Source organism: Thunnus albacares, chromosome 6 (genome assembly GCF_914725855.1).
Source record: "Thunnus albacares chromosome 6, fThuAlb1.1, whole genome shotgun sequence".
In the NCBI taxonomy this organism is placed as follows: Eukaryota; Metazoa; Chordata; class Actinopteri; order Scombriformes; family Scombridae; genus Thunnus; species Thunnus albacares.
Window position 1 is genome coordinate 20,922,807 of NC_058111.1, and position 22,195 is coordinate 20,945,001.

General features: G+C 40.2%; 1 protein-coding gene across 2 annotated transcripts in view; it reads right to left on the reverse strand.

Moving 5' to 3' along the window:
* Nucleotides 1-22,195, reverse strand: part of grm5b (glutamate receptor, metabotropic 5b) — a 55,561-nt gene that overhangs the window by 5,375 nt on the left and 27,991 nt on the right. The window contains exons 3-14 of one of the 2 annotated variants that reach the window (XM_044353265.1): nt 19,207-19,442; nt 17,201-17,322; nt 16,302-16,426; nt 15,959-16,127; nt 15,352-15,478; nt 11,292-11,409; nt 10,919-11,105; nt 10,152-10,310; nt 9,498-9,623; nt 8,852-9,034; nt 7,690-7,856; nt 4,132-5,242 (exon numbers count right to left, since the gene is read on the reverse strand). In XM_044353265.1, coding sequence (XP_044209200.1) covers nt 4,159-5,242; nt 7,690-7,856; nt 8,852-9,034; nt 9,498-9,623; nt 10,152-10,310; nt 10,919-11,105; nt 11,292-11,409; nt 15,352-15,478; nt 15,959-16,127; nt 16,302-16,426; nt 17,201-17,322; nt 19,207-19,442 — 2,803 coding nt within the window. In that variant the 3' untranslated portion in view covers nt 4,132-4,158. Of the gene's footprint in view, nt 1-3,074; nt 5,243-7,689; nt 7,857-8,851; nt 9,035-9,497; nt 9,624-10,151; nt 10,311-10,918; nt 11,106-11,291; nt 11,410-15,351; nt 15,479-15,958; nt 16,128-16,301; nt 16,427-17,200; nt 17,323-19,206; nt 19,443-22,195 lie in introns of those variants that run through there. The other variant, XM_044353264.1, reaches the window with a different exon arrangement.

Genomic DNA, 22,195 nt, shown 5'->3' on the forward strand with positions numbered 1-22,195 from the left:
CTGCATCATAATTTTTATCCCCATCATAAGCAAAAATGTACGTCAAATTATCTCAGATGTTGATTGTGTATCTATTACCGTTTTTCTCTTTGCTCTGAGATGCACAGACTCACTGTTCTTTAAAGGGGATGCATCATACACATTTCCAGGTCTATATTTACATTCTGGAGCTCTACTGGAATATCCTTGCATGATTTGCATTTTTGCAGTTTTGCAGCCCCTCAGTTCAGCCTCTGTCTGTAACAGGCTGTTTTAGCTCCTGTCTCTTTAAGGCTCCCGATGAGCCCACTCTGTCTGATTGGTCAGCTTCAGGAAGCTGCATCTTGGCAGACTTCTGTTGGCTCTGGAGGCTACATGAACAAACGATAGTAGGATTTCACCTCTTTGTCTTGTTCTTTACTCGAAATGAAAACCTAAATACATTTGTACATGTTCAAGGCCGAATCTGATCCAAAATATGTGAGTGAACAACCCCCTGAAAAACCTTAGCAACAACCTTAGCAACAAAGGCTACAAAATAGACGACTGTTTCTGTGGGCATGCACAAACAATCTGATGTCATTACAAGGAAGAAGTAGAGGTAACATTGTCAATGAAGCGTTCAGAGCAGGCTGAAGCCCTGGCTTTTGACTTTCAAGGAGGATTTTTAAATACGTTCACCTCAGACATGTCCCATTTAAAGAAACCAGACCAGGTTTGCATCTTAATTAACCAGTGCACTTCTTGAAAAAAATAACAAAAAAGTACAAGTACAGACAATTAGCGGCACAGACAGTCATCTCCCTATCTATCTCATATTACAGCTATGCCGGCAGATTGAACTCTGACTAAAAGTTTAGATCAGAGACTGAACCAGGGTAATACACAGTGGGAGAAGTGGAAAAAAAGTGGAATTACAGGCCTTAAGTGAGAAGATAACATTGCAGAAATAGGGAATCACAGTCTTTGTTACTAGAAATGACTAAATGTGTTCCTCTCCTTAAATATAGATTAAGAGAAAATACAAAAGAAAATGTCAACTAATCTCCCCGCCATCCTCCTTGTTGAATTGTCCACCAGAGAATACAGAATGATGAAAAACAATCTAAAACATTGTTTATGATTTAAGAAACCCCTCAGATGTGCACCTTGTATACGTATGGAGAATATTGCTTTTACACTGGAAAATGTGGAATATTTATATAGAAAATATCCAAAACAATAGAAACAGTTTTACATTTACATTTTTTTCTTTTTTTTATGAAACCACTTATTTACCCACAAGCTAGTAAGCTAGACCCTCCCTAACCCCTTTGGCACAATAATCATATTAATATTAATTATTATATTGTTGAATTACAAGACATTTGAATAGGAATGGTCACTCACACATTCAGAGTAGTAACACAGTTTCTGTAGTCGTAACACATATTGGTACTGTATGATGTTATAACATAGTTCAAAAACATCTCTTGAAGTACTTTTTTTTTCTTTTTTTCACCATTGTTGATATGTAAATAATTTTACTTTCATCTGAAACAAAACAGAACTGTCTTTGCATGCCCTTATTATTTACAGAATCACTTTGAGTTTGTTCTTGCTGGCTACTATAGAACAGAAAAAACACTTGTGAGGAGAAATCAGACTGTGGACTGCATCTGCATCAGTCAGCTGTCACAGCAGACAAATACATATGCTGCAGAAAATATGAGATGATGATGGACAATAATACACAGGCAACATTTTGAAGCACTGATTTTTGTTTTGATACCAACAGTCCAATTATCTTTTAGTCATCTATACAAATCCCTGTCTTTGTTGCAGATAACATTCCCCATATACTGTAAAATGTCTAAAAAAATGTTTGTGTTGTGTATCACAACCTTCTGACTGAGAATTTCTTGTTTTTTCTTTATGTTTTCCTCTGTTGAGGGAGCTGACAAAGAGCCAAGGCCCCATTTCTCAAAAGCATCTTAGTGAATGCGTTCATCGGCACATTTTATACCCGGGTACAACTCTATAAATTCTGTTGAAGTGTTGGCACATGTACAGTAAGTACAATATTCCATTTAAAGGCATATATTTTTAACCCACACATTAAAAATCCAAATTTGATATTTTAGGTTTCGTAGTCTTTGCAAGTTCAGTTCTGTCTACCCATGTACACAAAGATAAAAAGTTCAATTCCACTGTCATATCTGTCCAAGTTACAGCTAGCAACTGGTCAGCTTAGCTTAGCATAAAGACTGGAAATGGGGAAACAGCTAGTCTGGTGCTTTCAAGTGGTAATAAAATCTGCGTACCAGCAGCTGTAAAATTCACTAATTAACACGTTACATCTTCCTTATTTAATCCGTACAAAAACTAAAGTGTAATTGTAAGAATGACACGTTAAGATTTTACAGGAGGTTATGAGCCAGACGGTTTCTTAGCCATGACTTCCTGAAGTTTTGTCATCACTGTGAAGTTGCCAGGCAACAGGCAGATGGAGACTTTATATATTTACCATATAGAAATGGAAGTGGTATCGATCACCTCATCCAACTCTCAGCAAGAAAACAAATAAGCATATTTCCCAAAATGTTGAACTATTCATTGAAGTCAATATGACTTGAGGCCTGGGTAAATTTCATGTCTACCTTTTCCTGTTTATTTTACATTTTGATTGACTGAATCGGATGTAAGGCATCATCCTCTACCAGGCCCATCTTGTCAGGAGTCTGTACTGTACTACTGTAAAAAGCCCACATAATATTTGATTTTGATTTGTTTAACTTTTTTATGGTTCTGCCCCCCTTTGTCTGAAATGAACAAATATGTTCAAAAAGGTTGTAGTACCTGTGCAACAGATGCTGGTAGAGGCTGATGAGGGGGAGGTTCTCTCCCAGCTTGAATCTATCAATCTGCACCCACATACATAGGAGATGGTTGTGATTCTAATGAATCCCATTCAAAGTGCTGTCTTTGATGAGACAGAATGACACTTATGTCCTGCTGACACATTGTATGGTGAAAAAGTCATGACTGGGATCCAGCTAAGTCTTACATGATGCTCTGTTAAATGTCACACACCAACAATAAGCTTTGAGGCCAGATTTCTGCCAATAATCGACCTGAAAAAGATTTAATGACTAAGATGTTTATGGTCAAACAAGGCCTGGTCTTGTTAATCCCTCCTCTCCCTCTTTCTCCAGTCATGGACAGAGAGGTACAAAAGGTTTGGTCCCAAATGTTTCAGGAATCATGTAGAAAATATACATTCAAACTTCTGAAGAAAACAAACTGGAAGAGTAGAAAATACTGAAATACTGACAGGATCAAAGAAAACAGCTAGAGAAAGAGGGACCGAGGAAAAGAAATGCTATATTGAGGGAACATGTTGGAGAGCTAAATGAATAAAAAGATGCTTTTGTGAGAGAATTTCTTCAGAGTAACATACTGGCTGGTATGTTAACACAATGCACTTTTGTCAGAAGCATGTTGGATTTTATCACCAAAGAAAAAATCCATAACCTCTCATATATTTACAGTTTATCCCTTTTATGTGTGTGCTCACACATACTGTATGTGTTTGTGTGTGTGTGTGTGTGTGTGTGTGTGTGACTGTCTGTGTGTGTATGAGAAAATATATATGTGCCCTTGATAGCCTTTACTTAGTCCTCAGTCCCATCTCTTGCTTTACCTCTCCTCAACTAAGATACAGCAAAAACACACACACGCACACACACGCACACACACGCACACGCACGCACGCACACACACACACACACACACACACACACACACACACACACACACACACATTCACAATCTCTAATTAGTTGATAGCTGTGTTACCTTAAGGCCACTACCCAAACCTAAAACATAGCTCTAGACCTTCGAGAACGATTTGTGGCTTTACAGACACCAAAACACTGGAAAGCTGTAGTGGCCGTTTTTGCTTTTCTCCTCACTTGTGAAGGACAGCACTAAGAAAATATGATGTGGGCAAGCTCCTTACACTTGCATCTCACTGCAAACATGTAAACACAAACACAGCACACTGTTGCCGTTTGGTGTCTTCACGAACCAGTCCTCTGTTTTTGACAGTTTTTTTACTCCATATAGGAACGAATGGATTTCAGTCTATCCATCCTCTCTTCTCATACTGACCTGTGTATTTCTCTTCACTTCTCTGCCTCACAGCGAGGAGGAACTCTGACTGTAGTTTCTGAGTGTCAGTCTGCTGTACCTGGGCGAAGGAGGGGATGGGGGAGGATGGGAAGGAACTGGGGGTAGACACAGACCTGTCTCTGAGACAGGTGAGCCACTGCTGGACGCCAGAGAGTCGCGGAAGGGCGATGGGGGAGTCAAAGCAATAAGCTCATCTTCCAAATCCGCCCTCCTCAGTGGGGAGTCGGTGAGGCAGCTGACCAGGCCTCCTCGCATGGGGGAGATAGAGGGGGAGGTCTGGGGGTGAGGAGGCGGCAGAGGGTAAGGTGAATGAGGAGGGATAGGGTGAGCGAGACAGCCACCTCGGTTTGCCAAGCTTGACTCGACCAGGGGGAGGGGCTGCACGTCAGCGTAGGTGGTGAGGGTTGAAGGCATTTGGATTTCACGGGGTAACAGATACGGGTCGGTGGGGTGCGGCGAAGGAGGTGTGTGTTTGTGTGTGAGCGAGTGCGTCGGAGAGGACGACAGCATCATGCTGTTGAGCTCAGTGATATTGGCGGTGAAACGGTTTACCACACAACTGATCTGGTCCATCAGTGAGCTTTGGCACTCTCCCGGGTGATCATCCACAACAATCAAGCGACCGTCACTCCCAGTAACAACAGAGCCACTGCTGGCGGGACCACAACTGCTTCCGCTGCCGCCGCTGCAGATGCTGCTTGGGTACATCGGCATACCGGTCATCTGTGGCTCCACCCCTAAACCTGCCCCTAGTCTCTGGCTCACCGTGCTGATTGGGGAGGGTGTCTGCGGCCGGTATGTGATGGAGTACCGCTCCTCTGCTTCAGAGAGCTCATACAGGGTCTTGTCAGTGCCGGTGTCATGATGAGAGGGCAGGGAGGACATGGAGGGGAGGGAGGGCAGAGGGACGTGTGGGGGCAGGTCCCCCCCTCCGCAGTAACGTTCCTCAGAGGTTTTGGAGAAGGGCTTGATGACAGCAGTCTGGTTGTTCTCCTTCTTTTTGATGTGGAAGGACAGCCGCTGCCACAGGTGGTTGCCACGTGAACCGCTGCGCTCTGTCTGCGCCCAAGACACTGACTTCCCGTTGGAGCTGAAGAAGAGAAAGAAAGAAAGAAAGAAAGAAAGAAAGAAAGAAAGAAAGAAAGAAAGAAAGAAAGAAGGGGTTGTTTTAAGTATTTGGAGTAGTTTGAAGTAAACTTTCGTTTTTGTCAGTTTGATTTGGAAAGCAAGTTCTGTCTATAACAAATTAGATTCTTTAATTAAATATTGTATAAATGAGATGCTAGAAACCCATTTCTTTATCTTCAGTTTAGACGGAACAAAACGGGAATTTTTGTGTTGCTTGGTTGTGGTTAGGGTTGTGTTTAGGGCCAGATGTGGCTTGACTGAATAAAAAAGGAGCACTGAAACTTATATTGTGAATACACTGCTTCAAATGTAGACTCTACTTTCTAGCTGGCAGCTGAATGTGGGCATTATAAATATAGTGAACACTGCACTTTCAAGTAAAATATTCAGTAGTTTTTGTTAATAACCTACTCTGTGAGTTTGTTTGCAGTCCTCATTTTATATCACATCATGACATTTCAAATGTTTTATTATAATTTATTATAATTGATTTTATTGTAATTAGGAGCTTGCAGCTTATAAAACTATACTTTCATACTGGTTTCTCCAATAAATGTCATTTTGTCGTGCTGTTTCTTGTCATTTTAGTCTATCTTATTAGCAACATCTTTTTAACTAATTCAATTTTTTTACATAATGAAAAACTGATGTTGTAAAGCAAAGACAAGAAATTTAAATTTACTTTATGGAGCAAATCTAAAAGCTCTAGTTATTAAATTACCATTATGAGCCAAAACACTATTGGTAGTACATTTTGATAAGGACAAAATTTACAACAAAAACACTACATAAACGATGGCTGCTCTGTATTAATTCCAATTCATTATCCTTGATGAGTAAGTCATTTAATGGATACAAATGTATTCAAATGAAGCCTCGACTCAACCAGAGAAAATCAGTTGGACTTCATATGTTGAGTAAGTTCATTACAATTAATTTTCTGTTCTATTTTTACGCGACTGTATGTTCTTCATTTTTCTTCAACAGGATTCTCTTTTCCTCTCCCTTGCAATTTTTTCCACCTTTCTCCACTTCACATCAGTCACAGCACAGCACTCTGTCCCCAGCTTTCTTCCTCTCATCCTTTTGTCAGGTTAATTAGTGTGATTAATCTATAGTGGAACTTCTGATTAAACCTCACACCACTGTGGCTGGGGATGAAAAGAACTCAAATCACCCTGGAGACACACACACACACACCCACACGTACCTAGAGTATGTGATACTCACACCCACACACAGATTGCATGTCCACACACACATCCATATGCTGCACATGCCGACCTGCACCTGAGCATACTAAGTGCAGTACTCCCTTGATACCACAGGAAGACTCTCTTAGAGAAGACTGTGGAGGCAGGTATAACCAAGCCAGACCTGTGACTAGCAGAGATATAGTACATGTTGCTCATACTAAAGGACAGCTCAATTGCTCTTATCTTACATATATCATATCAAGCTCTAAGGCTGATTTTAATGTCTCGTGAGGGTAAACCAAACACTCTTCAAACATGTAGCTCAAAAATCAGTCAAATATTTCTTTCTTTTAAATATTTTTCTCTTTTTTCCCCTGGTCTGCTGGTTTCATATCTGTCTGTGTCTACACAATGACAGCATCTCAAAGGCAACAGCTTCCAGCCCTGCACTGAGGAGATAGACAGTCTTGCCAATTACCACCACCCACAGAGGCAGACAGGACCAAAAGAGATGGAGAGGGGAAGAGAGGAATAAAAGAAACAAAGATGGAAACTCTCCTGACATTTCCAATAAGAGTGTGATTGAAATCTTGCTTGCAGAGCGGGGTGAGCTGGTGTAACCTGCTGACCAACGAAAATGTGTTCTTGTCTTTTTTCTCCCTTTTCATTCTGGGCAAGTGGCTGTACGTCACTCTCTTTGTGTCCTTTGATCGGTTCCTTGTCACTGTAGATGACTTGTGGATGGCCTTAAGCTGGGTGTGAAAGCTATTATGTCTCTCCTTCTCATACTATTGCTTTAGCCTTTTCATTGCTATCTTACCATCATTTCTGCTCTTCAGCTCTCTATTTGTTCCCTCCATCCTTCACTCTTTCTGTATTTAGATTTCTGTTTTTGCTCCCTGTCCTCAGTTCATTCCTCTCTCCTTCTTTGCCATGTCTCCATTAGGCAATTGTCTGCAGTTCATGTTAGGGTCAGAAGAACAGTCAGGCGGAGTTAAGAGAATCAATCTCTCAGAGAGCTCGAACACACACACACACACACACACACACACACACACACACACACACACACACACACTATAAGTAGTCTCAGAGTGGGCCCATTACAGAAATGGTGCTTAGGACTGTAACTGAAGAGTAACCTGGCATTCACCTGGCCAACAAGCCTCTAGTGTACACACACACACACACACACACACACACACAGATATACCTGAGTGTCTCTCCAGTAGAGCCTCTGCGTTTCCACAGGTTCACCAGACTAGAAGAACGGCTGGCAGCTGAGGACGATTTGCCGTCACCCACGTGCATGCGCACCACTGTGCTAGTGGTAAAGGCACTGCGCACGTTACGCTCTGGTTTGGCCAGAATGATGTACACCTGATATGAAATCAAACACAATATGTCTTATTTAAACATAGCTAAACAGTTCGTAAAAAGAAGACAGCTCAATTTACTGTGATAATGTATTGAAAGAACAAAGATCTACAGCACTGTGTCTGGGTTTCTGCACACAATTTTACACAGCTGTGTCTACACAAAACTGTCTTTTAATAAATGTTCTTTTTAAAGGAGTGATGAAGGCCTTCATGACTTTTTAAGGTAGAGCTCTAATAAAAAGAAAATTCTCAATAGAGGGAGCAGCTGATTACTTTTATTGATTGCCTTTTTGCTTTTGTTCAAGTACAAACTTTCTCCTTGAATCTCCACAGGAATATCTGGCTATTATCAGTGGAAAATAAACATGATACGTGTATTACCAGCATCAATGTCAGACTGTCAACATAAGCAACACATATTTTTGGGTATTCGCTCAGTAAAACAAACTATGCTGTATTGTGTGCAGAAGATGACTGAGAACAGATGATACTGTGGCAGAATGAGTATGTAGGAATAACCTTATCCACTGAAAACTCTGCTTCCTTCTTGGCACCTAAATAAGGTGCCCTGACATATGAAAATAAATGCATCATTGGCTCTCGTATGCCAAGTCTTAAGATTTTCTCTTAATCAGAACACCCCCGAGTGTATCATTGCAATTAGAACTTGGACACCTACAGTATCACATACAAAGATTACAGTGGGTTTAACTCATGGTTAAAACAGTTTCACCAGTGAGCGTTAACTTGTAATGAAACATGAAGTATTGGTACTGTTGCTGTGGTTACCTGCAGTTTATTAGAGCTTGTGTGCTGATTCAGAACAATTAGTATGTTTGATATACACTATTAATGGTCATTATGAATGACAAGGAGTGACAAATAAGTATATTTAGTTGTTTAAAGCCTACTTTTTAAGGGAACTAATAAGCAGTGAATGTGTGAAAAGTAGATCATAAACTATAGATAAACTATAGATTTTAACTTCAGCCTTACCTTGGGTACGAACATACAGCAAAGGGCCACAGTGGCACTGAGGCTGACACTGAAGCACATGGTGATAATTTTGTAGTTGGAGCCAAAGTAGATGGGTACAAATGCCAGCCAGATAATGCAGGTGGTGTACATGGTAAAGGCAATGTACTTAGCCTCATTGAAATTAGCCGGGACGTTGCGGGTCTTGAAGAGAGAGACAAAGTGAAAGAGAGACAAGCATAAAGAAACATTTTTGTTTGTACTGTTGAAGCATTCAGTGAATTTTGCCTTAAATGATGAATATAAAACAAAAGAAGACACTGTCAGCTTTTGATTACAGCCCTTTACTAGAAACTGCTAACACTGCTAACCCACCCCCTTTGTATTACAGTTACAGTTTGGGTGCAAACCTGACCATTATGCAGGGGTGAAACTTGAGGTCATAACTCTACACCACCAGAATACACATGGGACACCATATTCAGAAGGACACATATATAGTAAGAACCTACAGTATGGCTCTCTCTATTTTAAGCACCCATTAACTGTCAGTTCAAAATTTACATTTTTCATGTTGTAAAGATTTTTATGACTTAATTTAAAAAAAAAAAGTAGATTTGAAAAAAAACTTTTGATTTCATGTAGTAACATTCAATAGTTACAATACCTTGAAGGCATAGAAAGTGCAGCTGAGGATGAGCAGGCCATTGTACCCCAGTGGGGCAACTACGCCCAGGTTAGTGGTGTGGCAAATGAGGTTGACCTGGCGGATGCTGGGGTAGTCATGGATCACCTGTGGAGACAGAAGAAGAAACAAGGCATGCCAGAGAAACAAAGCTTGACAAGGCTTTTGCAAGCATTTCACGAGCATCATTTCTTGTGTCAGACAACTTGGAATGATTGTGTCAAATATGTAACAACAAAGACATTAAAAAGAGAGTGGGAAGTACAAATTAACAAACCTACAACGCTATTCATTACACTGCCAATTTCACAATATTTTAAGTCTGCTCTAAGCCTTAGAGCAGGACTACTGAAAACCGTATTGTTTTAGAGAAAGATCTTCTAACAACAAGATACCTGTTGATCTACTGGTTGATCTGTGTGTGTCAAATGGTCTCAAAACATCAGTGACATAATAGAAATAGCCTCTTGGAGATTAAATACCACATAATACTGTAACTTAGATTTTTCAGATTCAACCCATTCTTCTTTGTCTCTATGTATGTGTGTGTTCATCTGTCTTTCAGTGAGCCATCCTCCCACTTACTATGAAAAACACACACAGAGACACACAGCTGCTCACACACACACAGCTTACCTCTGGAGGCTCCATGAGGAAGAGAGCCACGATTATACCAAGCTGTAGCAGTATGAGAAGGAAGGCAATGATGAGCTGAGCGCAGGCAGACATAAAGCGAGGCTTCTTTGTGCAGATCTTCTTCTTGCTGCCTGCCAGGATCCGTGCGATGCGGTTTGTCTAGGGTCAGATCGCAAATGCTATCAGGAGTTTTTAATAAACTATACACTGTGCATACTGTTTTGTACATAATGGCTATCTACTTTCTGTACTCCTACACTGCTGCTGTTCTCCTCATGCATGACAGTGAAAAAAATGTGCCATAAGCTCAAGGTCATTTCTGCTTGGAAGGCTATAACAGTTCCCAGCCATTTTGATTCCTACCTCCCTGTTTCCTCAGCCCTCAATCCTACAACCCTGGGGAACAGGGGCAGGATAGACGTATGCCCTGCTACTGATGTTATGGTAGCTATATCCCCTTGCTATAACCATTAAGTAATGTAAGTAATAATAATCTATCAAGGGACTATGGCCCCTGATAATTCTGATTAAGTCCACAGTTCAGTTCTGTCTCTGCCCACACATATCCCTGCCGCTGTCTCTCCAGCATCTGAAGCTTTTCTGTGGCTATTCCCCACAGATCAGTGGTGACCATAGCAGGTTAGCATTGGTGTAATGTCAGGGGCTTTCCAAGTCTTTGGAGGCAACTCCTTTTGCATCTATACCTCCCATAACTGCTGCTCCCCACACCTCATATTTATTCCACAAATCCTTAACCCTATCCTTACCTTGGTGACAAGCGCAGAGTAACTCATGGCAGGTGACAGGCCGATTCCCAGTCGTTGGAGGTAGCAGTGGATGACATGGGGTTTGGCTATCAGGCTGAATGTACACAGGTACCCCAGGCAGATCCCTGCCAGTATTATGTAGCACAGCTCCCTACTGGAAGATTTCACTACTGGGGTGTCCCGGAACCTGAACACACAGGAAAGCAGAAACACAAACATGTAAGTGCAGGCATATTCATTCAAGAATTCAAACATACATACAGGAAAGCAATGATTATGATACTGTAGAAATGTGCACAATGTGTATGGGAAACACTGTGTTCTTTTGTACTATTTGCATTGTTGTTTGTATAATTTTGGAGACATTTCTTACCTGATGAAGACTGCAGTGACAAAGAATGTGGCCATGAGCCCAAGGCAGGCAAAAACCACTGCAGCAATGGGTTCAGGGTCTCCCCACCGCAGGTACTCCACTGGGATTGGGTCACAGCCTGGGGAAAGGAGGAATGTTATTATGTGGAAATACATTTCTTGGCACAGAATTCACAAGGACAGTGGACTGTATGTGTGGTGTAAAAGAGTCACACGTGATTATAAAACACAGGTTGAACAGTATGGAGGGTTTTAAGGGCTGAGATGAAATATATAAATACATAATTAATTATATAATTAAATGCTTAAATTAATAAATAAATAATTATATAAGTTAGTGCTTAATTGTCACCATAAATAAATCACAAATTAAATGAGATATTCAATATATAAATGTTAAATGTATTTGTGTATTTATTTATTTATTAATTCAGTTATATATATTTATATATTTACACATTTGTATATTTATTTATTTAATTATTAATTTATTTACTTATTAATTTTTTCACATATTTATCTATTTATAATTTAATTTATTCATTTATATATATACTTTCATTTATCCATGGTGTAACTTGCTGCAGCAAAATAAATAAATCTGTCAACTTCATCCGCCAAAAGTCAGGGGGCAGACACTGCCCTGCGAATGAGACTGTCTGTAGACTGCATGCGTTTTATGGCTTCTCTGTTGTTCTCCCTCACCATATGTGTCTCTATTTCTGCCTTCCCTGTCACTTAATCTCTATTCCATATTGCTCTCTTCTCCTTTGTAATAACTCATCCATCACTCTATCCCCCTTTTATCTCCCTCATCTCTCCTCATCCCTCCCATTTTTTCCCTAATTCCCCCCCTTCCTCTATCTCTGTCTTCATCCTAAGCAAGGAGATAAAGTGTCATTAATTAAAGGGACAGTTCTAATTATGATCCGTCTTAACGCATGCTGAAATTATCCAGCTGGTTGGTCTATGGTAGCAGCAGGGACACACGTAGACTCTGTGTGAAAATGTCTGGCTATGTACATCTCTACTCTCTTGCTTTTTCCATCTCTCTCTCCCTCTTTCTTTCTCCTTCTCTCACTCTTACTGTCTCTCTCAAACACACAAACACAAACATGCTTACAATACAGCATATTGTAGAGAGAGGAAATGACACAACAGTCATTATAAAAGACTTAAGTAATTTAATGACTTTGTCTTTAACACAGTCAATCAAGTTTATTGAATCCATGTTGTTGTTAGGTCTAGGGGCATAAACAACAGACTAATTCCTGAATGTGAGCCAAGAGGCCGGTAACAAACAGACAGAAAATAAGTCATGCAGAGGCAGCCTCCAGAAGATGTGGCTCACTTGCAGGTTTAAGACACCGTAAAGCTAAAGGTGCCCCTGTTCAGTTAAAATTGGATAAAATCTATGTAAATCATTATCTAAAACAACACGATGTATTGAGCTTTTTGTCACATAGTGCAGTGTGTGTAAAACAGAATAATCAGTCCAATATTTTTATTTTGAGACAGAAAATAAATCATACATGGAGTCAAAATGGAGCAGTTTTACAACAAATGATAGATCTGGATTTATTTTTCTCTCCTTTTAGAAATGGAGTTACCTGTATGTACACTGTTAAACATCATGGAAGTAGTACTATTTTAGCATAGCCCCTTTAAGAGACAAGAGCTACAGAAACTGTCCTGCCTAGCCATCGAGGATGAGGACCACCCACCCGTGAAAATGTGAGGTGGGAGGGAAACTAAGGAACTCGCTGAAAATTTAGCTCCAATTAATCCACATAAATCTAGATGCTGGGGCTGAAAATCCGAGATCAGTGTTTTTCTCCAGGGTTTTCTTTGAGCAGTCTAAAAGCATCGGCTACATCAGCAATTCATACTTAATTAGATCACGGGAACCTGCAGGAAATCATGTAGAGTTTGACCCTAAGCCAAACTGGTGCATTAAGGGAAGGGGACCATTCGGAGGTTTCAGCCAATATCAAGTTTTGAGGCAAACTCCTTCAAACACTTTCAGACTCAAACTGTGGAACTTTACTGACCAGTGGAGAGGCTCAAATCCCAAAGCTAATCCTCCCTTTTTTCTGCTCCTTTCACTTTCCCTGGCTGCCGCTTCTGTCAAAGCCTCTATTCAACTCAATCTCTCTCACTCTCCATCTTTCTTTCAGACTAATTTCTTTCCATCTTTTTATGTTTCTAAGTCACTTTTCTCTCACTCTTTTTCTTGTTTTTTTCCTCTATTGCTTTGCGCTGTCTCCTAAACTCTCCCATTTCTTTCCATGGTTTTCACACCCACTTTACCTCTGTCCCTGACAGCTGAGACCTCACACTATCTCTTCTATTCCCTTTGCCTATTTATCGCTCCCTCTCTTTATCTGTCTCACTTCTTTCTCTTTCTTTTGGCCTAAGGGAGAGAGATCAAAATGTCCGGTGGAGGAACAGGGCAAGTAGTTTGTTTACACCTCATTATTACTGTTCCATATAGCCTCGCTGGGGGACACACAGCACTTATTGTTGATTAAATGAGTCACATACACGTACTCATACACATGAACATGCACACACACACAAACACACAAAAAGTAATACAAGTAATACGATCACGCCTTCAGTCCTTTACGGCTATGTTCTCAATTCGGATTTATTGCTCAGATCTGATTGGCTGTTAACCTTATTTTTTAAATGTGGCTAATATCAGGTTCCAGTGTGAACTGGTCATAGTCCTTAACTGACCTGCATGCGCAAAAGAACAATAAAGACGTCACATGCAGCACACTGTCGTATGGAAGTAAAGATGGAGGCCACTGAAAGTCAGTGTTTATAGTTTCGTTTATGAGTTGATATGCAGTGGAAGTCAGCGAATTTGTGAGCAGATGATAACGAGGATGAGGATAAAGAAAGCCAAATTTGTAATTATGGCTTTTTGTGGAGCAGCGGCTGCTACTTCTGTATGGAGGTGTGTGTGGATGCGGAGTCGGAGCCAGGAGTTGTGGGATTGTGACGTGAATGGCTTCACAGAAACAGACTTCATCTAAACTTTCAGGATGTCAAGGGCTACTTTAACTACATTTGTCAGTGTCTCTCCACAGACTCTCGCAGCAAGAAACTCAGTTCAGGTGACCAATCTCCCTGAGAAAGCATGTAGGAATTGGATTGTATTGGCTGGAGTGATGTTAAGTTGCCTGAATTCCGATATGACTAAGGTCGCATTGCAAAAAATCAGACCTGTATCTGATTTAGGACCACATATGAAAGTGGCCCAAATCAGAATTGAAAAGATTAGATTCCATGTGATTTGTGCCGTTCACAAAACAGATCTGCATCACATATGAGCAAAAACATTGTATTTGGGCCACTTTTGCCTGCAGTCTCAACGTAGCCTATGTTTCTCTTTTTCCACTGGTAACTTTTGTTATTTTTCTCACTGGTTTGCTCCCTGTTTTAGTTTAAGGATGCTTTTGTCTCTGGCAGTGAAGCGCAGTCTGAATTTTCAACAGGGCAAAATTCATGTTTTAATCATTGCACTTGGTGAGGAGCTAGCAAGCAGTATAATGAGCAGCTGAAAGCATAACAAGGCAATATCCAACCGCTTCGAACGCAATGAAGGGGAAATAAATTTTCATTGCAACTGAAATGTATTTGCATTGAAAGCTGCTCTTGATGCGGAATAATTAAAACACTGGTGACCGTGTTGGCAACATTAAAGGGATGAGAGAGGAGGAGAGGGTGAAAAGCAAGGATCGTCTCTCACTTTCTCTCTTATAATCATATGCTGTAATGGAACACTGTATCTGGGAAAAAAACTACTATCTAATTCTACAAAACATAATTTATCCTATGACTCTACACATATACTGTACATGCACTCACACATACCAGTGTTATGTTTACTGTTTCTGTCAAGTAACACCGCTACTACAGCATTACAGTCATAACTGCAGTGTTTCTATTCAGCTATTTTCTTGACAAAGTGGAAACGTCTCTGAAAATGCAGTTAAAAAATTAAATATACACATGCAGACATACGCACACAAACAATCACACAGACTGACCTGTCAGGTCATCAGTAGGCCAGGAGCCCAGGTCACAGGCTCGGCAGGTATACTCATCAAAAACAATCTCATTTTCTTTACAGGGAGTACACGTCCAGCAGCAGCTCACCTCACCTTTACGGATCACCTGGAAGAGGCAGAATGCACATTGTCACTGTGTGGCTTCACCTTCATGTTTATGCATTGATGTAATGTACATACCAGCTAAAGTGAATTCGCCACTGCATCTACAGGGAGCCTTAATTGTATTCAACTTACAGTCAAATTAAAAAATGCCCCATGTAGCCATTTTGCTCAGAATTGAACTGGTCTAGAAGAAGATTTAATTCATTTAAAAGAGGTAGTTTAAATCATATATAATCCACAAATGAAAATGTGTCATGTACAGTAGACGCTCCTTATGATTATTTTCTATTTTGTCCATGGTAGGCTGCTGGATTCACAATATAGGATGCCATGAGCTTTTTTTAAAGGTTACTTCAGCAAAGTGTCTAAACACCACACTTAATGTTTTCTGTTGCATGTAAATACTTTCATGAAAACCATTCATTGGTTTGATTTCACTCTGGTAGAGAAGGTTTGCCTCATGTAACCACAGTCATCTTACCTTAATCTGGCCTTTGGCACAAGGTTCACTGCAGACTGACTTGATGATGGCGTCTTTGTTAGGCCAGATTTCATCATCATCTATCTTCAAGCCTCTGTTGTCCCAACTGCCCACATTAATATAGTCATAGTAGTCCTTCCCCATCTTCTTGAAGTTCATTATTTCATACCTGTAGATAAAAGGCAAACATGCATTATACATCAAACACATAAATACATTATGCAGCACACGGTCATGTGACAGATACTTGCTGCAGGTACATCTTGTCTGTCTGTATTACCTTTGCAATCCAAAAGACAACACTAAAAAAGTCCATAGAGTATCTTTCAATTACAGTGCTTACCTGCCAGGTGAGTCTCCATTTTCATCAAATAGGATTCCCTCCCCAGACACGCCTGTGAAGTTGGTTTTCATCAGGAAGTCCAACAGTGTAGCACCATCTATAGGCCGCATGGCATCACACAGGCCCTTAAAATACATGAAAAGTCATGTTATATACGACGAAATTGCCTGACCAACAGCTTGAGAAGCATTGTTTCAAAGTAACTTTGAAAATGGTGGTCATCCGTGCTGGCATATAAACAGCAAAATATCCTTTAGTTAAACTTAAGATTAATACAGTAACATATACTCAAAATATAATTGCTGTGCTCTAGGATTAAAATTATATAAAAATAAGCTTTAGGCAATAAAAATACAAGCAAAAGCAGTACATCATGCCTCCAAATTTCATGAAAATTAAATGTGCAGTGTAGCAGGTATTGTTTTTCAGAAGACTGTTCTATTCCGGCCAACCACTGCAAGATGTTTGCACACAGTGCCTGACGTATTTAACTAATGTATTTTCCTCTCTACTTTTATTCCTTGCTTACATTTTAATTGATTTTATTTGAATACTTCAATTGCTTATGCCTCACTTAATCAATGGACTGCGTCTATACTTTTCTAATGTCATGCTTGTTGATGTTTGACTTCAATTAACTGTCTTGTTTTTAATTTGTGCTGTGTGGTGAAACCAAAGTCAATTTTTCACATTGTGGATAACACAGTTCCTACCTAACTAACTTATTGTTATATGTTAATAAAGTAATGTTAATATGTCTTAACTTGCCATCACGGAAACAAGATCTTTTGCAATATTGCTATTCCACTCTCCACTCTTTCCATCCACCCCTCTCTCCCTCCTTTATCTACTTGGTTTTTCCTAGTGTCCCTCCATTCATGCATCACAACAGTACCTACCTGATAGTCTGGGCAGAGTGCCCGTTGCATGTTATGCAGGCCATATGCCATCGAGTAGATGGCATTAATGACAAACCCCATCTTAGTGTCCTGTGCATACTGTTGTCGAAGCGACTCTCGCTCTGCACAAATGGGTGGATGAGTTGGGGGGTTGGTGAGGGAAGATAGAAAGAGAAAGGCAGGTATATCAGAGCAACTCTTAATTTAACGTTTCTTTTCTTATAAGAAATGCAACATGCTTTTTTCCCCAAACATCAAAGACCATTCTCTTTCTTCTCATTTCTTGTCATTGGGCACTTCCCATCTCCATATCTCATTTCTTTCTAGCTCTTTCTGTGTCCTGTTCATTTGTATTTCATGTCCCATTTCATTAGAATACATGAGACATGAGTCCCTTTGATGCAGCTCTCACACACCGTTTTGCCTATGAATGGAGGGAACGAAAGAGAGAGGAAGATGGTAGGAGATGAATACAGAGAGATAAAGGGAGGGTGCACTTACAGCCACAAGGGATATCTCCAGATGAACTGGAAAACTGTGTATATCCATATGGCATGTGTGTAGGAGTGTATGTGCGTGTTATGTGCGTATTGCATTAATACTGGCTATTATCAAAGCCTGTCAATAAAAATGCAGATTGGTACTGTAGCCTGTTATGTAGACCTAAAACAATAAATCCTCTCTCACTCTGTGCACCCCAGATAGTCATGGTCAAAACAGAAGTACAGTACAGCTTTAACTCAGAGGTCATGTGTCCATATACCACCGTAGCTACCATTGAGGTCCCTGAGGTGTGGACCTTGGTAACTTTTACTGCAAGCTACTCTTTTTTGTTTGTTTTATGAATGAAAGTGATTTTTGTAGACTAAGTGACATCATTTTTTTGCCCCTGTGGATATCAAGTCATGGGACAGCTGTAATGAAACAGGCAAACAACATTACGCTATAGTATCATAATATCTCCCTCTAAAGAAGAAGGTTGGAAGAAATGATATCAATATGAGTTTATTTCCTAAACATGATAAATGCAATGTTTATTGGTGTACATAAATATGTAACATGACAGCATTTTCCCCAGAGGTTACTTCAGCTCACATTAATTAGCATGTCACAGTCACCAACTGCAATTAAACGTATCAACATATAAAATGTGTGTGGAAACAAAACCGACTGGTATTTGCAGCAGTGTAGACTGTTAGCTAATGCTATTTCACAGATAAAAGCAGCATTCACTGTTAAAAGTCAATCTGAAAACTTTTAATTTAGCCGACAACAGGGACAGATATGAAGTGAGTAAATGAACACTTGGTTTCCATAGCAACCAGCTCACCAGGGTTAGCCTCTTGCTGATGACACAGTTAGCACTTTTCCAAAGATTAGACTGTATTAGTTTGTCAGATTGGTTGGTTGATTTATTGAGACTTGGGTTGTCTTTTCCTGTGGTTTTTATGCAGTTGCCTTTGATGCTGTAATTGTGGCATTTGGGCATTTGGCTGTTAGTTGCCTGTTAGTTAATTAAAAAATTAATACAACAAAAATAAAAAATGAGAAACTAATCTGAAATCTCAAGCATTTTAAAGGGCCTTCAACCCCAAAACACAATGTCACATCACACATTAAATAATCAAATCATACTGCTACCCTGCTTTTACTGATATTGTAAAATTATTATTGAGGTAGGCTAAGCCTTCTTAATCCAATTGAATATATGCTGAACATGTTTATTACATTACATACATTACATTACATGCATATTTCACTGTGATATATTTAGCTGGTATTTGGCTTTGTCGTTTGTTTTATTCTCTGCCAAAGACCTTTAGTGTCAGCTTGTGAGAGAAGATGAGTGAGAGGAGGAGGAGGAGGAGATTCAGATGACAACGGAGGATCATATTAAGAATAAATGGGAGCTACAGTCCTGGTCCACACTCATTGCTACAGTTGTTCAAGAAGCACATTTCAGATCTTATCCTAACATGTCTCAAAGGACTTCTGTCTATACTCACTGCTACAGGTGCGGTTGTACTTGTTGCTCTCCTGTGGGTGGCCCTTCAGTCGACAGTGGAAACGATGCTGCCAAAATTCTGTGAACCAGGGGTTCCTGTGATTGTTGTCCGGACGAAGTTTAAGGTAGTAATCATCGAACCATTTGACGTCAGCAGACTGGAGCTTGATGGTTATACCACCGGCCGCTTCCCTCACATAGCCGTCTGTCACATCATACCGGTCCGCCCATCCATCACTGCAAAGAAACACAAGGAAAGAAAAGTAGAACGTTTCGTGGACTGCAGGTCATCAATTTATCTGAGAATAAAATAACCTGGTCCACTATTTTACAGTCTTCTGAATACATGGTGAAATCATTATATCATTCCAAATTATGTATGCTGATTGTGCTACATAAGCTATTAGGGTTGGAAGGAACATTTTCTTTGTGTTGTTTGGTGTTACTATAATAAATGGAGGTTCAAATAATGGGGTTGACTCAATAATAGTCTGCACTGCAGGAATATGCCTCCGAGTGGCCGACACTTCCACCTCATCTCGTCTCCGTTATTGTATTCAGAGTCTCTGTCTCTATGAGAAAACTTCTAATATCTAAAGGAGCCTTCTTGCTGGTGTGCTGACTGGTAACACAAATTTAATTAACCATGTGGGGCTGTGGACTTTTCATGGGGCCAGCTCCTATAGGATTTAATAGCTAGTGACTGAAATAATCAACTTGATAAGCTGAGCATGTACAGTACATGTCAATTACAATGTAGGCAAAGATGAGCAGGTCAGCCTTTAGATCCCATTAGAAAACTGTGCTTTCTTCATAGAGCTAAAAATTACAGTAACCCACAAGCATGGTGCTGTGTTTGTGTGTGCAGTCAACAGCTGACATGCCTGTTTTTTGTGAAATTAAATGTTTGGGTTGAGAGGTGAAGCACAGAGGCACCAATATGTCACAATAATAAATAAATCCTATTTCGCGAACGTATACCTGTATCACACACACACACACACACACACACACACACACACACACACACACACACACACACACACACACACACACACACTCTGATGAAGACATTTACTCTGTGAGTGCTCCAGTTTCCTCGGAGGAAGGGACAAACAAAGAGAATAAGAAACAGAAAGATGGGGAGTGAAAGTGAGAAATAGCAAATCAGGGAGAAACACAGTGAAAAGAGGCACAAACAGAATGATTAGTGGAGTCAGAGGACATGTGGGAGGAAGCTCTTACATCGTTATGGGCAATGTCCAAAAGTCATTGTATCGCTGACAAATAGGCACTGCACACACACACACACACATAGACGCACACCATCCGGGTGCTGACATGATCTAGGTCAAATGGAGTATTTTGGCTGCAGCTCAGCAGCCGTGCCCCGATAGACACCAGGAAGACGAATATAACTACCTCACAACACACACACACACATAAACTGGTGAGATATATTGCTGCAGTTTGCATTTTGCTAAGATTCGGGTTTACTGCTCCTCAAGGAAGCACAGATGGCATGGAGAGTTTGTTTGTGTGTGTGAGAGAGAGATAAAGAGAGGAAGGGAGAGAGGGAGAGAGAGAGAGAGAGAGAGAGAGAGAGAGAGAGAGAGAGAGAGAGAGAGAGAGAGAGAGAGAGAGAGAGAGAGAGAGAGAGAAGTGGATGCGAACAACAAATCTTCTCTCCTCCCTTCTTCACAACTACTGCCAACATGGCCTCAAGCAAGACAATGATCCTCAGCTCTTCCAGTAGAAATTTTCATTTCTTTTTCTTTCTTTCATTCTTTCTTTCTCTCTCTCTCTCTCTTTCTCTCTCCCTCTTTGTCTATCTCTTTCTCTCTTAGGGCCTCCAGAGAACAAAACTCATTTTCTCCTACAGCAGTCCTTCCAGCCTCAGTCTGATTGGAGACCCAAAGTGTTTGTGAGTGCATGTGCGTGTGTGTGTGTGTGTGTGTGTGTGCGTGTGCGTGTAAACTGCCTCCTCTGTCTGCCACCATTTCTGCCCCTCTAACTGTCCCTCATTTTCTCTTTCTTCCTGTCTTCTGGTGGAAACATTTCTAGATGGCTATCCATTACATGACAGACCATGCTTGGAACCACCCAAATACATGTGTGTACATATGTAATCTGTGTTAATGTGGATATTATGAAATAGGGTTGGGGGGTAATGGAGAAATCAACAGCAGTTCTGGTACCAATGATTAATTGGACTGTTGTCAAAGATGAGTCAGTAATCATTACTTTAGTGGATAGAGGCTGATTTAAAAGCGTATTTTACACCAAAAGAAATGATCCCAATTTATAATTTCTTTTTCTAATTTCTTTTAGTTGGGAAGACATTACCGTGTTTCAGAAAAGCTAGAAGTTGCAGGAAAGAAATGGTTTACATATTCATATCATGTACTGCTGCCTAGAAATAAACTATCAAGTTAGCTGTGGATGCTTTCTTCACTACATTAAAACCACAGTGTTGACTTTGGTACAGTACGTGTCAGTCAACTGGCTGAATGATTCTTAGCACATACTGCTATACACCAAATTTCATTTTGGTTTAAAGCAATCTCTCTATAAAACCAGTCTTGTAAATAAAAAGTAAACCAATGAAGACTGAAATAGTTTTGAGCACTGACTGTTGTAACTTGTAGAAATCCATATTCCTGCTCAGACCATTAATCATTTTGTCTCCTGTGTTGTGCAGAGGACTTTGTTCCATGCAGAGCAACAAAGTGACTTCACGCTGCATGTCCTCACAATGGATCAATCAGCAGCTCCCCTGATAGAAGAACGAATAGGGTTTTGGATATTTAGGCAGGTTTTTGCTTCTGTTATGTGTTTAATATACTGTTATATGAGACACAGTGGATGGAAGAGCAGTAAAGAAAAAAAAAAAGAGAAAAAACCAAAGACAAAGTCAAAGAGATTGACAGGCAGAGGCAGAGAAAACAGATTCAGAAGTAAAGAATCAATGATCATTAATCACGTCTCTC